Source organism: Talpa occidentalis, unplaced genomic scaffold (genome assembly GCF_014898055.3).
Source record: "Talpa occidentalis isolate TD23 unplaced genomic scaffold, MPIMG_talOcc4v2.1 talOcc4.6, whole genome shotgun sequence".
Taxonomy (NCBI): Eukaryota; Metazoa; Chordata; class Mammalia; order Eulipotyphla; family Talpidae; genus Talpa; species Talpa occidentalis.
In genome coordinates, this window is record NW_023604972.1 from 105434139 (window position 1) to 105451810 (window position 17672).

The 17672-nt window shown below is 35.2% G+C and overlaps 1 protein-coding gene across 3 annotated transcripts in view; it reads right to left on the reverse strand.

Annotated features, from left to right (window-relative positions):
* Positions 1 to 17672, reverse strand: part of MCTP1 (multiple C2 and transmembrane domain containing 1) — a 476028-nt gene that overhangs the window by 179553 nt on the left and 278803 nt on the right. For all 3 annotated transcript variants that reach the window (XM_054688463.1, XM_054688462.1, XM_054688464.1), the window contains 2 exons: positions 10416 to 10602; positions 5560 to 5653 (listed from right to left, as the gene is read on the reverse strand). In XM_054688463.1, coding sequence (XP_054544438.1) covers positions 5560 to 5653; positions 10416 to 10602 — 281 coding nt within the window. The remainder of the gene's footprint in view (positions 1 to 5559; positions 5654 to 10415; positions 10603 to 17672) is intronic.

A 17672-nucleotide genomic window follows, 5' to 3' on the forward strand; every position in this document is an offset into this window, starting at 1 on the left:
CTTTCTTGCTATGAATAGACCCATAATGTTCAGGGAAAATACCAAGAACAATAAATCTAAATCTCTGTATAAAATATACCTTCACGACATACTCAAGCTGGAAATCACAGGAACCAATAAAAATGCAGGCAGCCTACTGATAATGAGGTCAGAAATACAAATAAATTTACTTTTAATGAAGACTGGAGGCACAGTAATCAAAGTGTTAAAATTCATTTCATGCATATCTCATTTGCTTCTGAGCTGATATTTACCACGCAATTCTGTGAGAAAGTAGAGGCCTAAGATGCTCCAGATAAATGGCTCAATTAATTGTACAGAGGTAGACCTCTTTGAGCTGAGCCAGAGCTGTGAGCTCTTTATTAAAAGCACTATTCTGTAGCCCATAACCTTGTTCCTTGACTCCTCTCTGGTTTCCAATTTAAACAAGTCCCCATGCGGCCTGCTCTAAAGGGCTTTGTCTCCCTGTCATTGTTAAGAGAGCTGAGGCATCCTGGAAGTGTGAAATCAGACCTCATGAGTTGAACGGTTCCCCAGGGAACGCCGGACTGCGCAGAAGGTCAAAGTCATGGGCCGGACCATCTAAAAGTGTCTGATCGCCGGGCTGTGACACAGCAAGTTGGGGGTGGGGGGGCTAGACTGAAGAGAACTGAAATTGAACACATCTTAATTAAAGCCCACAGACAGCAAAACAAAATGTTTTCTAGGCAGCCTGTCAAATGGGGCTTAAATTTAGCTCTGCTAATGAATCTGAGCTGCTAACTGTTATTTCTTAAGATAATAAGACTCTCACGGAAGCTGATAAAAAAACTGTAGCATGTCTTTTTCTGCTGTTTTGTTACTTAAATATTTTCCAACAAAGAAGACAGTTTTCCTAAAGAAAAACATGGGCAAAGCCTATGCAAATAAAGGGGTAGTAAACATGTCTCTTAAAACTCCTAGCTTTCCAGACTAAGGGGTTGGTGAGTTGAAAGCCTTTATGTGTCGCCTTGTTATAGAAAAAGATATGCTCATGTAATGGGACCATTTCAATGACAGATTATGTTAATTGTAAAATTCTTTCCCTCTCTTCCTTTTCTCTCTCTTTCCCTCTATTGTTTCCTGAAAGAGATTGTGCATTAATTTGAGAGATCAATTCACCTGGGGTGGAGAAGTTTTATATTAGTGTACCTCTAATAGAGTGAAAAGGTAGGGCATCTTTTGAAAGGGTTTCACAGTTCTCCTATATCACTGTTTCTGAAACTGAGTGGCCGGTCTCCCCTGGGAGGCTGCGACCTCTTCCTGGGGAGCTCAAAAAAACAACCCAGGGGAAAATGAAGGGGAGGGGCTGAGGAGAGGAACCCTTTCTCTTTCTTCTTTTAGAACTTGAAAGAACCAATAGGCCAGGTCTAAATACTCTGTGAAGAAAGCCTCTCTCAATATAGAAGACTTTAAATGTTCTGTTGAAAGCAGAAATTAGGCCTTGTCCAAGGAAAAGCATAATTAAAAGCTAAAAAAGACAAATTCCAACATGAACGCTTTCCCACCACCAAAGAGAAAAAAAATTCCCCTTCATTGGCCTTTCTCTCCTCACAATCTGACCAGTTTTAAGGAACACTCGATTTAGCAGTAGGGAGAATCTCCCCCAGTGAACGCAGGGCCAGTCAGTATCTAGGATTTGCTTTGATGGTGCAGAGAGACATTAACCTTTTCACTGGTTAGTTGAAAGGTAAGTAAGTTGTATTGAGCAGTATTTTTCAGTTCATCAAACTTTTTCTGTCAGGAAGAATTTAGCCGACTAACTTTTAAAACCAGAGTGCTACTTTCTCAGGCTGTGAAAGGCTGCCCACAATTTGACTGAAATTTCAATCCACTCTTGTGCCTCGCTCAATGCATGTGTATGTGTGGGAGTTGTAAATTGAGGCCTTAACCACCAGAGTTAATCTCTTTTTTAAATCTGTATTAACCTTAATGATTTGAAGTGCACTGTCCAACACTGGGCTATTGAGACTGAAGAAAAAACTACCCTCGACTATCAACAGTTTATTAGGGGCTTAACTGAAGTGACCTACTGTAGCAGTGTTCAGCTGAACAAGGCTATAGGCTTTTTGTGGAAAGGGAAAGAATTGAGGGTTTCATTAAAAAGTAATTTGTGCTTTACACTCGCTCATTCAAAGAGTCTCAATTGCTCTTTATTCACACAGAGTTAATACAGTATCACAATGTTTCTCAATGAATGTGTTGTAACAAAAGAAAAATTTTACATTTTGAAAGGAAAAAATTCTTTGTAACTGCAGTAAGATTGATGGCTACTTAAAAGATTACAGAATCTTCCTTTCCTGTGCTCATCTCAATGATGGAATACTATCGTTTAAAAATTTTTGCTTAAACTATGGTGCTTTAATCTTATGTTTTTGGATCATTGAATGTATTTTAAAAGTAGAGCAAATTTGGTTAAATATGACTTTGTCTTGATAGACTTGTCTAACATCTTAGAGTAATAGTCTTGTTTATACTAGGTCAGAAAATACTCTAATTCTTACTTAGCAGAGCGTTATCAGTGATTAAAATCTCCCTCTTCCATCCACAACACTCCTAAGTGGATGCTAATTTGAGGATCTGAAGACAGCACTATTTACTCAATTCCCATTTTTCAAACTGTTGTTTAATAGCTTGTAGAGCCTGGCTATGATTATCCACTGAGAGGTACAACATATTTTTAAAAGTTCATCTTTGAACAAGAGATAAAGTATATACAAGTTATTTAGCCTTTCCAGAATTAAAGACTATTTTAAAAATTTGTAGTATATTCAGATATTTCTGACTTAAATATATGGTCCTCAGTTTCTGCCACAATCACAAATGTCATGAAGACCACAAGAAGTTCAAGAGTGAGCAAGGTCAAAGACTGAATTATCCTCTTGCCCCTGAATAGTTCAACATCTCCCTTGTTCAATTCAGAGCACATTAGATTATAAGGTCAGTGTGCAATGAGGAATCATTAGATTTATATCCCTAAAACTAGAGGGGAAAATGGAGAATCTGTTATTTAGTATTCTGTAAATTAAAGTTCATTTTACTCAAGTCAAAATTATGTCTCATTGACTCCCTATGGAAAAGGCTATTGTTATTCACATTAATTTACATAGAACCATTAGGAAAGAAATAAATCTATTTTTTCCAATTTTGAAAGTCTATGTACTTTAACTTCCACTGTGGCACAGTGGCCAACTGGGCAATCACCATTTGCATATTCATGAAGTTGTAAAAGCAATGACAGCTTCTCACCAAGATAGACAAACTTACATAATTGCATGCAACTTGTGTAATGGCAGGTATCCAAGCTTATGAAATAAATGGGACTTAAAATATTTCCATAAGAAATTACTGTGGCCCACTATAAATACCCCGTGATGTGTCTTAGCACCTGCTGCTCCTCTAAGATACTGATTATTTTAGGCTTTTCTTCCAGTTTTCACGTGTTTACTGCTCAGCACTCCTATACAGAAAATCGTGAAGAAAAGGAAAGGTGTCTCCCATGATGGTGAATGTCACTGCCATGAACTTCTGAATTTACCGCTGCTGGGAGTCAGAGGCCAGGCATAAACTCTGCACTGTAAAAGCAATTCTGGCTTCCTATTCCAGCCTTTAAGTCAGTGTCCAAAATAAATATAAAAAGAACAGTAGTCAGTCATTCATTGTTGACTGCTGGTTCTAACAATATAGGCAGCATGATAATAAAAAAAGATTGTGCCCAAATTAATTTGATTATGATCATACCAGAAATAAAAAAGAAAATGAATGAATGTAACAGGACCCAGCCCAGCATGTAAGGGAAAATATTATTATACTCTTTCCTACTATTTTCAGGTATGCCTATTTTGAAAGAATGTTTGACAGTTTTTAGTATCTTCTTGGTTACAATGAGTTGGTAATTACCTCTTTAAATAACTGTAAACTCTCAACATTTTTATTTTTATCACACAATAGTCACTTGATGTTATGCAAATATTAACAATTTTTAAAACATTGTCATTTTGGAACGAACATCTGCTATTTTAGTTTTAAGGAATGTCATCTTTTAATTTGGTTTTGATTCTGTTCAATGAATTAAAGAAGTGCACAGGGAACAAGCTTTCACATAGTAGGAAAAGTACATTTTTCTTCTTCAAATAAATCAGCTACCTTGTTAAGGTTAATTTTCTCAACATTTGCAATGGTAAATATATTTCACAAATAAGTATATAGTTGCAGGAGTAGTAAAACTTGTACAAAATTGGTCAGTCCTATTTATCAGCCATCTTTATTTATTTATTTTTAAAGATTTATTTATTTATGCATACAAGAGCTGGGGTTGCAGGCCAGAAGAGTGGTGGTGTGTGTGAGAGGATTCACCAGAGACAGAGTGGGGAACGAACAGGCAGATTGACTGAAATACACTGCTGAGGGGGCAGTGCGTGAGACAGGAGAGGACTGCTGCACCATGTGGGTCACCTCTCTGGCCGGGGTTAGAACTCGTGCCTCAGTGGCTGTTGATAGCTTCATAGTGCTGATGCTTAACCCTTGTGACACCAGTGAGGCCCCTATCACACATCTTTAGATGGACAATTTAAGGAATGATACAAAGCTCCCTCCCAATTTTTATGAAATTAAACAACAAATGAATAGTCATATAGCTGCAGTTCAAAACAATGATTTAATTCTGGAAATAGATAAAATAATTCCATCATCCAATTAATTAATATGTCATAGAAGCAATATCCAAATCAGGAAGTGTTAAGAGGCAGACTAATTTTGGTATTTCTATTGCTGTGTTAAAAAAGCTTAGAAGATGCTAGATGCTTCATGTGAATCCAGATTATATCTGGGGTGTGCTAAATAATTTGGACAAATAAGGAATTTAAAGAGCAGCATAAATACCAAGGGTTCATACCAAGTAATTGAATATTTTTCATTAGAACTTTTCAGTGAACTATGCAAGAGATTTCATGTATATTTGAATTATAGGTATTGGCCTGTTGGACATTACCTTAGTGAAGCCAATACTGTCTGGGGGAAGATGAGAGAGTATTACCCCAAACTGATGAAATCAGGAAGAAGTATTCCCACTAGGTTGATTGAATATTAGAGAAGGCAACAATTCAAAAGTTATTTTGTCTTTTATTGGTTATTTTTAATATTTACCCTCCATTTGTAAAAAGTAGAGTGTAAAAGTCAGGTGGTTGGTAAATCTTAGTACCATCAAACATGATCTGAATTCTTTTGGAAACAGTCTTAGGTCTCTTAACTTGGAAAATTAGATATTAATCTACTCTATCACTATCAAATATCTGAATAAAGTGATGATATCTCCAAAAAATAAAATGAAATCTTACATTTACTTTGATGATTGATTCAGGTGAAATGAGAATTCAAACATTGACTAGTGTTGCATGCACCTCAGTATATATATACATTCATACATATATATACACACACATACATATATATATACACACACATATAATATATATATATATATATATATACATATATATATACACACATACATGCAACTGGAAGAATTGCATCATTTCTCACCTGTAACATCAGCAGCCATTAACCCTTCTGCTCTGATTACTTTCACCTGGAGGAATCCCACATCTTTTAGGTTGTGAAATATCCGCAAAGGACCCTGAAAGAAAGGAAAGGTTTGAAAGAATCTTAAAGAAAACACTGAGAAAACATTAAATTTTATGGTTGATCTCAGGGTGCTGCTTAAGTGATTCAAAGAGATATTTATGTTTTTTCTACATAGATTACCCTTCTATCATAATGATGCACATTTACACACATAAACATGCATGCATTCACATACACACATGTATATATTTATGTAGATAATTGTTGCTATATAAATATCTAGCTTTTTAAGGTTTTTTTAATTGAGTTAATTTGTGTATGATATTTTGTGTATGATATTGTGTATGATATTTTGAAAGAATAAAAATACCACATTTCTTCCTCATAAAAAGCTATAAGAAGATTGTGAAATATAAATTATAAAGTAGGAAATGTTTGTTCCTTCTTTAATTTTCATTACCTAGCACTCCAAGAAATCTTTCATCTGTGGGTATGATGGTTGGAGGCTTGTGAGCCTTAATATTGATGCTTAGTTGTAAGTTATGTAACACTCCTTAGATTTTGGGAATAAGAATGTCAACATTAAATTAATTATTTTCCTACTATATATACTTCTTGGTGAGTTTGTAAACTATACATGTGAGATGAGGATTAAATTTTTGAAATATTATTTTCTAATATTAATTCAAAAGATATATAGTTCTATAAACCTTTTAGGTAAAAGATCTAAAAGAAGATAATGTATTATCTTCTAACATCAATCAAAATGATTGCTAAAAATAAACTCAAAAATGATAAGAAATTTTTCTTAGCTTCTAACTTTGTCATTCTAGTCTACACAGATATAGAAGTATAGAAGTTTTGTTAGAAGAGTACAATCAAAATGAGAAAACCTAATCTTGTTAATAATAGTAATGTGTTAACAAGCATAGTATAATTAAAAGAAGGATACAAATATAATTAGTCAGCATTCTAATTAATGGGCAGAAATACTTAGGAAAACAAACTTATAAAATAAGCAACTGTTTATTTGTAATTCATAAATTTTTCTTCTGAAAGACCAGTATTTCTCCTCAGTAAATTAAATGTTCTGCTTTACTATAAACTTTAAAATGCTGAAGACCAAGGAGCATATGATACTTTTGCCTAATAAAGTTTTCTATTAAAATGTTGCTAGAGAACATTCCCATCCTTGTATGAAGAATGTGAGAATACTGACAAGCCAAAGCTTACTGTGGTATTATCTTTATCAGTCCCATATGCCTAGTCATTGTTTACACTGGAGCTATGACCTTGGCATACTGAGAGGAAGAAATGCAGAAATGTGTGTAATCTCATAGCCTAACTTTTAAAAAGCAGTGTTTAGCACAAGGATTAGCTCTTAATCTTTTATTGTTTTTAAACAGTTGTTTATCATCAAAAATCTATTCAAACTACCCCTTGACAGGGTTCAGTAAAAGTGCACTTCTCTCTCCATTTAGAGGCCTATAAATTAAGAGTTGAACAGGGTACACTTTAGACAGCAGTTTGTAACACAGAGGTTTGTAGACATGCTGCCTTTCTAATGTAATAATGATCTTATCTTACCCAGTGCTATAAACTAAGTTCAGTCTCCTAACCTAATGAAGAAGAAGAGTTTTATTGATTTTAATTTTCAGGAGCAATTTATACCAAGTTGCATCGTGACTAGAACAAATGCCACCCAGTCTGAGTCGTCCCCTACCAGTCACCTCCTGGTGCAGACACACCGTTTCTGGACCTTCGGCTCCTGTGTTTGCCTTCCCATCTGGAGGGGGCAATTATTGTTTGCAGGTTTCCTCTCCTCTAGTCAGCTGACATTCAGTAATTTATTGCAAATTTTAACTGTTTAGACTGGTGATAACATCGATTATAATAAGAACTCCAAAAAAAAAAAAAAGGCAAAAGACTTAAATATATCGGTTTAAAAATATAACTGCTTCATCAAGAGATATTCCTGCCTTGTTATTTATGGTTATTTTAGAAGGCCTCAAAACCTGGATGGCTTCTGAAGCCAGAAATTTCCATAGCAGAGGAATCTATGATTTGCTGTGAATCCTTTCAGCCCTCAATAGATGGGAAAAGATTGAAATGCTCTGGAGAGGAGTCCTCTTTATTTTTTTAATGAAAGGCTGTATAATATATTTTCTCTATGGCTGCAGCAGCTGTCAGGGAGAGCATCTCAGTTCAGCTCTATTACGGGAGAGGCAATACCCCATCCTATGGCATCGAGATGCTCTGAGGGGCCAGAGCTGATTGACAGCTTGTCACCGTGACGTCTTATTCCATCTCTGTTATGGAGAAAATTAATGTCACACCACCAGCCTTATGACTCGCTGTCATCTTAGAACCGCTCACCTTTTATCAATGCTCTAAATAACATTTCAAGCCCATCGTCTCACGGTGGACAATCCGGTCAAGGGACATTAAATCAGATGACTGTGAAATGTCATAATAAAAATGGAATGCTAACAACTTCTTCTCTAAACTAGCTTCTCTGGTTTTTAAACTGTGACAAGGGGGAGCAAGGGTTCAGCATACCCGTTCTGAAAAGGTCACACAATCGCTCTTGGTCTACTACCCATTACTACCCGCCCCTATTGACCTTCCTTGCTTTCCTGCCCCCAAAAGAGGAAAGAAAAAAAGAAAAAATGGAATTAGCCATCTTTTCAAAATGTGGTGATCAAATAATGGTTCACACAGTAATGTCTGTTTAATTTGTGGGGCTTCAATGCTCAATAATGAACAGCTGAATGACAGCAATGCAGAGCATTTTCAGGCTTGTTTCATATGAAAGTGGGGCAATTCGTTTACTTTTCTTACCACGTCAGTGGCAATTCAAATTCTTAAGTTTAACCTAAACTCTAAAAAATATACATGCTCTTATAAGGAAATACAATTCTCTAAATAACATCCTTTATGTGTTTCTCGAGGCAAGTGATATTTCAGGCATGAGAGAGCATTCATTCATTTCATAATCTGTATAATAAAAAGGAAACACAAATGTCTAAAATACACGTCTTTGTCCTTGTATTGTTATAAGTAATTATAACACATGTGCTATATTGCATACAGTAGCTGCTTAGCATATGTCCCGAGAGGAGATGCAGAACTGTGCTGGAAAGTCAGCACTTAAAAAGAAATTATATTAAAGCATGGTTCACTTTTTAATATATTGGGCACAATATAATCTGAGAATTAAGTGAGGCATCTACATACTATTTTACATTTCATTGAAATAACTAACATTTGAAAGAAGGTCCTGGAAGCAAATATTCAAATCCTGAGTAAAAAAGGCTGATTTAAGGAATCCCATCCAGCAAAAGAAAAAAGAGAATCAATAAGAGTTGGATTATTTCTAATTACCTACCCTGCAGTATCATTCTAATATATGGGATCATGTCAAAATATTAATCCATCAAATACAGTATCATAATACCTAGAATAATTTTTATATTACAATGCCAATTAATTCCTTTAAAATTGTTTTAATTTGTGAGATTCACTTCTGGTAAGGGGAGAGTAAGTTTGGTGGGCACCAAATTGTGAAATAATTTTCATAACTGCAATTATATAGTAGAAGATGCCACTGAACACCTTAGGCTCTAGGTAGTTTAAAAATATATACTATTTAGCCTTGCTAAGTCACCTCTATTAAACTGTTTATGATAACACCATTGGTGGATGAGTTGTACAAGCATTAGCAGACAGCTGATTCAGTGGAGATAGCCAGAATAAATTTGCTGAAGCGCACATCCTGCTAATCTGTTTGAAGAATATTGTAGAGCATTAGTACCAGCACTTCATGTTATCTGCACAGCCTGATAAGGTACATCTTTATTAAATTCAGTTATTGAAAGGATGTCAGTCAGCAAATAGGAATATTTTAAAATCTTAAAAAAAAAATTAAGCGGTTCTTTGTTAGTCAGAGCTTGGTTTCATGGCTGAGTGTCTAGAGGAGCCTTCTAAACACCTGGCAGCATTGTACAATACGATCTTTGTAATTTTAAGTGGAAAAGCTTTTTTTCCCTCCAGTTTCATGGGCACTGAGGCATTTACTTTTTCTGAGCTGCCACTGAGAGAGAATGGTGGAGTAAGAGCTCCCCTCTCTGTTAATTCAAGAAAACTGCATGGTGAGCAGTGAATAGTATGAGGATGCTGGAAACAGGTAGATTTGGTTGTGAATTTTTTTGGTTTGGTAAAATTTGAAACGGGTAGTTATTTCAGTGATTCATCATTCCACCCTATCACTGTACACTTGATTGCAAGGTTAGGAGACTTTCTTTTAATCATATTTCTTATTCAATTGAAAAACATTACGGGAGTGAAATAAGATTTTTCTAAGCAATTGGAATTTAAAAATTATTGCTCTGAATACTCTAGTTACCAAGCTACTAATTAACGTAAGTACCATTAACTCCTTTCCAAATTTGGAAGATAAACTTCACACTGCAGTTACAATGAATCAATGAATAAATTTTAAAGTTATGTCCTATAAACTTGACTTTCCTTTCTGGGGAGTTTCCTTGCATGATCATTTGCTGCATGACAAATCAAGAATAGACCCTCAGAATCTGTAATTTGCTGTGAAAGACTAGACAAGATCCACTTTCTAGACATCAGGAGTAATACAGTTGCTTCTGCAAAGGTGTGTGGCATTTGCATCTGCCCAGTTTTCTGCTTCTGCTGAGTCATCTATCAGACAGATTTTCAGAAATGATTCTGTCATTCCAGGTAAATTATTGTAATCTCAACTAGTCACATATGACTCTGAAAGAGGAAGGCTACATACGTACATATCTCTTTAATATCTCCTCCCGTTCTTTCTGATCTTCCAGGGAGTTGACAGAGAGGTCAGAGATACTGACTGTGGCCGAAGCTGTCAGAGTGACCAGCAGCACCAGGTGCCCCTCTCCCTCTTCCAGCTGCAGCTCCAACTTGTGTGTCTGTTCCCTGCTGAGGACGGACAGGTCAACCTGACACCTACAAATAAATGTTTTCAATTAGCAAGTGGCCTTTTTGTTTGTTTGTTTGGGACCACATATAACAGTGAAAGTGCAGGCTTCTAAGAACTATCTGAAAAATGAATCAATACAAATATTATTTGGACCACTGGAAAAATATGCCTTTCATGTCAGCTGACTTTACAAATTCAGATGATGATTATCTTAATGTTTAGTTATTTATTTCCTGTCAAATAAAAAATGTGATATCATATTTGATTACCACCCATTGTCGCCACATCAAAAATTGATATGGACTTCCCATCCCTCAATGGTCTAAGCCAGTGGCCTATGCTTACAGAAATACAAATCTGAATAGTTTTCAGGGACAAACTATAGAGCCCCTAAAATTTTGGGTTACTTTTATTATTTATTTATTTATTAAATATATATTTTTACATCGTTCTTCATTTTTGTACAATGCATGCTTTCTCATCTTGGTTATAGTCCCGTGAAATTCCTATCACCCATTCACCCCAGGAACCATCACCATAGTCCCTTGTGCTCTTCCCACCCCTGTTTTGATCCAACTCCCTTCTCCTCCCCTGCAGAATGTCTCTGGTTTATAGTTGCTTGTTGATTTTTCACTTTATTATAATTACATTTTTTCCCCCAACCCCTTATTTGGATCCTCTACAGTCCTCTTATAAGTGAACACATCCAGTATTTTTCTTTTCTTTCTGGCTTATTTCACTGAGCATGATAATTTTGGGGTCACTTTTAAAACAAGAAAATTTTCCCCTTACTTGTAAATGTTATTAAGTAGCAAATGGAAATATGTACTATGGTGATGCTATAAGTTTTACATTTTTAAAATGATTCCTATTTATTCATAGAACACTACATACATCCTAAATAAAGAACAGATTCCCTAAAAACACTGTCATTCCTGTGTTATATACCAGAATGTGCCTTGCAGGGGGTCTACTGCATGGCATTTCATGATCTGGATGCCACTCTCTGAGCCAACCACTTTGCAAACTCTTCATAAAAATGTCAACTGATTTGGAAGAGAAACATAATGTGGTGACCACAAGGCCCGTAAACTGAAAGGAAAGAGGCAGACATGAATAAAAAGCATTTAAAACAGAAAATAGCCAATTACAAGAATAAATGGGATAACATATCATAAGCAGGGTGGTTAGCCAGTAAAAAAAAAAAAAAAAAAAAAAAAGATTAAATTTTTGCTCCTTTTTATTCTTCACTCTATTTCTTATTCATTGTTTTTGCTTTTTAATTAAACTCCTATGAAAAGGGCCTCAAAACTAATAGTTGGGTCCCAACATCTCTTTAGTGTGAGCAATTATAGAAACACAGCATCTTGTGACATTCACCTTTTATTTTTGCCTATTAAAATAACATAAGAAATAGCCGGGGCTAGAGACAATAAAACACAGTTGATAGATACACAATAAAACAATTGATAGATGTACAAAATGAAAGGAAAGATACATGCTGGTCAGTGACAGAAAATCTCTGTGTGCTAAATACTGACTATTGAGAGAGCAGGAAATTAGAATCTGTCCCAAGTCTGCCAAACATCTTCCTGTAGTTAGAATGTGTGTCAAAGACCCTCGTTGTTTCTGCAAATACAACATCCACTACTATTAAGCTGCTTCCTTAAAGTCTAAAGGATCGAAAAAAAATGTCAAATGCCTCATTTAATATTCTAATTGGAATTAAGTTCTTGTCAATAATACCTGGAAAAAATTGAGAGTTAAAAGACGCAATAGTGAAAAATAACCAATCAGATATATTGTTGAATCAAAAAAAAAAGAACATGAATATGATTTCCCACAGATCTCTTGGCATCAGCACAGTGTCCAGGCTGCAGTTTGGTGAATTTGAACGAATCTTTGACTTGGATTGGGAATACCCAACTAGAGAACTGAACAGGGATTATAACTCAATGGTACATTGTTTAGATAAAGTTGGGACAAATGATATTCTTTCACTGAATTAGATCATGCATTTCCCTATCTAGTCCTTTATGTATGCTCTTATATGATATTTCATCATTCTTAAAACAATAAAACACATAAAAGCCTTTTAGAGGATTTTCTTCCATGCTTATTACTACTCAGCACTGGTCATCTAGATGCTAGCCTATTCCTCATTTATACAGGCATAGCATTTACTGACTGTGCTTTAAAGAGTACCTGGTTCATGAACTGCAAATTGGCAACTTTCACATTGAATCTGGTTCATGGATTTGTTGTCTGGTTTGTAGTGTTAAGTTTTGAATTTAAATAATTTTAAAAACTGAGCAAATATACTCTGACTTAGTTACTACCCTCAATACTATTATTTATAACTCACTATTTCATTCAATTCTGTACCTTGTTCCAATAACCATAAGGGTTTGCAATTCTTGCAATCTGCTTAATTTGGCTATTGAGAAAACTGAGGGTCAAAGAAGGAACATGACTTAATAGAGATATCAGTTAGCTATTAGCAGAGTCAAGATCTGAACTTGGGATTACAGAAGCCAAGATCTAGGTTTTTCTTACACCAGTCTGCTATTCAATAATTGTGCACCACAGGAGGAAGTGTGTGCAGCTGGTACTGATTCTCCTAGTGGGTAATATCTAGACTCACTCTCTCAGAAAAATTTAAAAGTATGAAATTGTTACTTTTATACTTCTTAAATATATTTATATATCTATTTGGGAAAAGGATATAAACTATTGTTCTTAAAAGATGATAAACTAGAAAAAATTATAAATTGAATTTTAAAAATAATGAAACAGAATTTAAATTTACATTATAAATACATAAAGAGGGTTATGGTTTTCTGGTGCAACTAACTTTTCAATACTGGTTGCACTTGTAGAATAGTCCCAGGTCCTGTCCTGTATTTAGTGTTTCATAATTTTGACTTTAATATTTCTACTATAGAAAATGTCTATTTTACAATGTTGTAAACCAGTGTTACTTTAATGATTTTTTTAAAAAATCCTATTTATATAAATATATAGAACAGAAGAATATTATTGACTTCAAGTTTCCTTTTTCTAGTTGAGGTTATTCAGATCTTCTCTTCATCTAAAAACTCCTTGCTTGATAACTAAGAAAAAATTGTCTTGCTAACTTAAGGATAAAGTAAGTATTGCAGCAACACTAATTTCCATATTAAGTGTGTATCAGAGCAAATTAATGCTGGAATTTGGTGGATAAATGGTCTCTGCTACCCTTTGCTGTTTTAGAATATGTACCAAGATGGTATTCTGGAGATAGAGGCTAATGCAAAGTGAATTCAGTATTAATTGAAGTGGACCAATGTTATGGTTTGTTTGTGTGCCCTCAAATTTAATCCCAATATGATGGGATTAAGAAATGGGGACTCTGGGGTGTTTAGGTTATAAGGGGGAGCCCTCATGATTGGGATTAGTACTTTTATAAAAGACGCCCGAGAGATCCCTTTCTCCTTCCAAAGTGTGAGGACTCAGAGATGATAGCTTCCTATGAGTAGGATAAGAGCCCTTACCACACCCCAAATCTGCAGTTACCCTGACTTCCCTGAAGTTATTTCGGACTTCCCAACCTCCAGAACTGAGAGAAGTATCTTTGGTTTATAAGCTACCCAGGAGCACTTGGTATTCTGTTATAACAACCAAATGGACTGGAAGTTTCACCTGTGTTTGGCTCACCTGGACTATTTCCTAAACAAAGGAAGGATTCACTATAGTTAGACTATAGAAGGACAAGGCTTTTTTTGGTTGAGTATTGTTTGTTGCTTTGTTTTGTTTCTTTGAGTTCCTATTTGAGTGAAATCATCCAGTAAAATATCACCTTACATAGCTCTCTAGTCTTCCCTACCTCATGTTCTTACCCTCTCACGCTCATGCCGGAGTGATACTCCAAATAAAGTATCAGTTTAGTCATTGCTTCAAGCTCCATTTCCTAAGAAATTTGGGCTAAATGCATCCTCCTTAGTCATAGATGGCTAAACACAAATCTGACCATGTGACCCCCTGTCTGTCCAACACCTGTGAAATATACTTAGCAAAGCAATGATGCCCCTCATGACCTGCCATCAGCTTGAGTAGCACTTGATGATTCACCTACTATTTAAGCCATTCCAAACCATTTGTAATTTTTTCACCATCTATGCCAGGGTTTACATGTTTTTGCGTTTGGCATCTGCTCTGCCTGAAATGATGTATCTCTTTATTTTTGCTTGACAAGTTTTTACTAATAATTACTGAGATAACCTGAAGTTATTTTCCCCACTCTATATCCTAAGGTGTCTTGAGAGCAGGCACCACCTCAGCACCTGGTATAGAGTTGGTGCTCTCTAAGTGTTAAAGAGGAGAGTTTGGAGAGGTAAAAAATTTACCCATGGTGGCAGTGGCAGAACCAGGACTAGTGGATAATGTTCTCATTCTACTACTTCTATGTTGTCTCCCTAGAAAGTGGTTTGATGTCTTTACAACACTTATTTCACTCACTTGCTCACTACCCACCCATCCATCCACCCACCCAGTCACCCATTAACTATTTAAGTGACTTATATGTCAGAATTCTGTTAGATTTTGTTAGATTTAAGTCTTTTCTGACATCCTTATTGCTTCTTACATTATTTTTAGAATTACCACAGATTCAGTGTGTTGTTTTGAACCAAGTTTGGTTAGTGTCAGCTGTCAGGGTTTCAGAACACCAAAGTGTTAATAAAGCTCAGTTAATCACTAGTATTGTGATGGTGAGCAAGCCATTTAAACATTTTATGTATCAGTTTTCCACCATTATCAAATGAAATAAAAAAAAAAAACATGTTGTATCTTTGCAGAGTCATAGAATCACCAGAATAATAGATGAAAAAAATTTTTAAAGTTGAAAGTGCTATATAAATATAATATATAGTTTTAGTATCACATATGCCTTAGTTTTAATATAGGAAAAATTTAAAACTTACTGTCTGTAACTGACTCATCAACTGATTAATCAAATCAACTGAATGATAAAAAAAGACTCAAAACTGAAGGAGATTTCTGACTTATTTTCTTTCAATACACAAATAGGGAGATTAGGCTCAGAGAAAGTGAGGGCAAGAAACTGAATCATGTTTCTTGACTTCCATATCAAGTTTTTAGTCCTTTGCACATTTTAATATATATAGTTTTATTTACTTTTTAAAGGTTTATTTATTCATGCATACAAGAACAGGGGTACAGGCCAGATGTGCGGGAGGGTGAGAGGATTCACCAGAGACAGAGTGGGGAAGAGAACAGGCAGACTGAAATACACTGCTGAGGGGAGCAGCGGGCGAGACAAAAAAGGTCTGCTGCACCATGTGGGTATCTCCCCGGCCAGCCGGGATCGAACCTATGCTGCAGAGGCTGCGGACAGCTTCATAGCGCGGAGCTCAACCGCCTGCACAATACATATATATGTACAAACACACACATACATACTCACATTTTAGTTTCTTTAACCACTTGAAAATAAGTCACAATCATTTCGTGGTATTGTCCCTAAGAGTTTCAGGGGAGAAATTCCCATGTTCTTATCACCTTTTTTTCTTTCCTGATTTCTCCCCAAGCATCTGCCATGCTTGAAGCAGGGACCAATGATCCTTCCTCCCACATGAAACATGGTTTTGATAAGTTCTCTGTTTGTATACCTGGGAGTCCACTGGGGAGCAGGAAGTAAATATGAAGACTACTTGGATTGAAATCAAGCTTTACAAATATTTAATTGATTATTATATAATTTAACACAGATGACCCATACACTATAGATGTCACATGTAACTACGCGTATCTTAAGAGAAGAGTAAGAGCCAAATAACATGGAGGAATTGACAGGGGTCCCCTTCCTGGCTGACCTGCCTTCACTGAATTGCAGTTCAGATATGCCCTATTAGTGGATTGATGGATTTTATAATCTAGCTTTTTACTGAACTAATCCTCAGAAAATGAACAATTGGCTTTAAAAGATTCAAGTAAAGAAACTGTGGATTGAAGATAGTGCTAATTGAACAAGCATAAGTGAACAGAATGATAAACAAGGATATTCAGAGCTGACACTTCTATTCCCAGTGGGGTTCTGTGTTGCCCACACTCCGATTTACAAGCCAATGGTGGTACAGTCAGACATTGCAAGACTTCAGTCAGAACAATTAAAAATAATCAAGAACATCTGCAATGTAAATTAATATCTGTACTCTTTAACAATAAACTTGTAAGTGCACATTGCTCCTGAAAATCTAATGATATTATGAAGTCATTGTGACTAGAAGGCACTTAAAAATAAAACCTTCAGAATAAGGAAACAAGCCTCTTTATTTTGGGGGGGATAATTTTTAATTTTAATAATAAAATTATAAAACTTTGAGGTTTTTAACATACAAGGATTATTTTACATTAGTAAAACTAATAATACATATTTAAATTTTTATTGTAAGTCAATCTATTACATAATTCCTTGGAATCTTTGCATTTTAAACAATGCAATATGTAACCACTAAAGAGTTTTCAAGTTTCATAATTATGCAGAAGCTTTTATGCTATCTCTGACATTATAAAATTCCAAATTGAATTGCCTTTTGTTGTCATACGTTGTGACTGTTAGATTTTAGTGATGCAGTCTTTAGGGAAATTGTTTTATCATACTTTTCAAATTTGCAAAATTCCCCATTTATTGACTCAAGGTAAACTATTTAACTTATAGACAGTGGTGGATAGAAATAATCTTTGGAAAATTTACTCATCATATAAGAAATAGTTCAGTCAGAATAAGATTTCTGAGAAAATCTTCAGAAGCAAAAACAATAACCCATGAAAGAAAATGAATTAAAATATTAATATATTTGGCTTAGATTGGGTTTATAAAAAACCAAGACAAGCATCAATGGTACACACCATTCATTACTTAAGTACTATCTTTCTCCCTAATGAAATATTTCACTCAATCCCTATTAAGAAAAATGGTAAAATATAATGACTTAATTAAAAAAATCTTTTCAGCTTAGAATTTTCTGACTAGCTGTCTTTGTGCTTTCAAATTAATAATGCAGCAGGATTGCTCTTGCTCTTATTTATGTAGGAA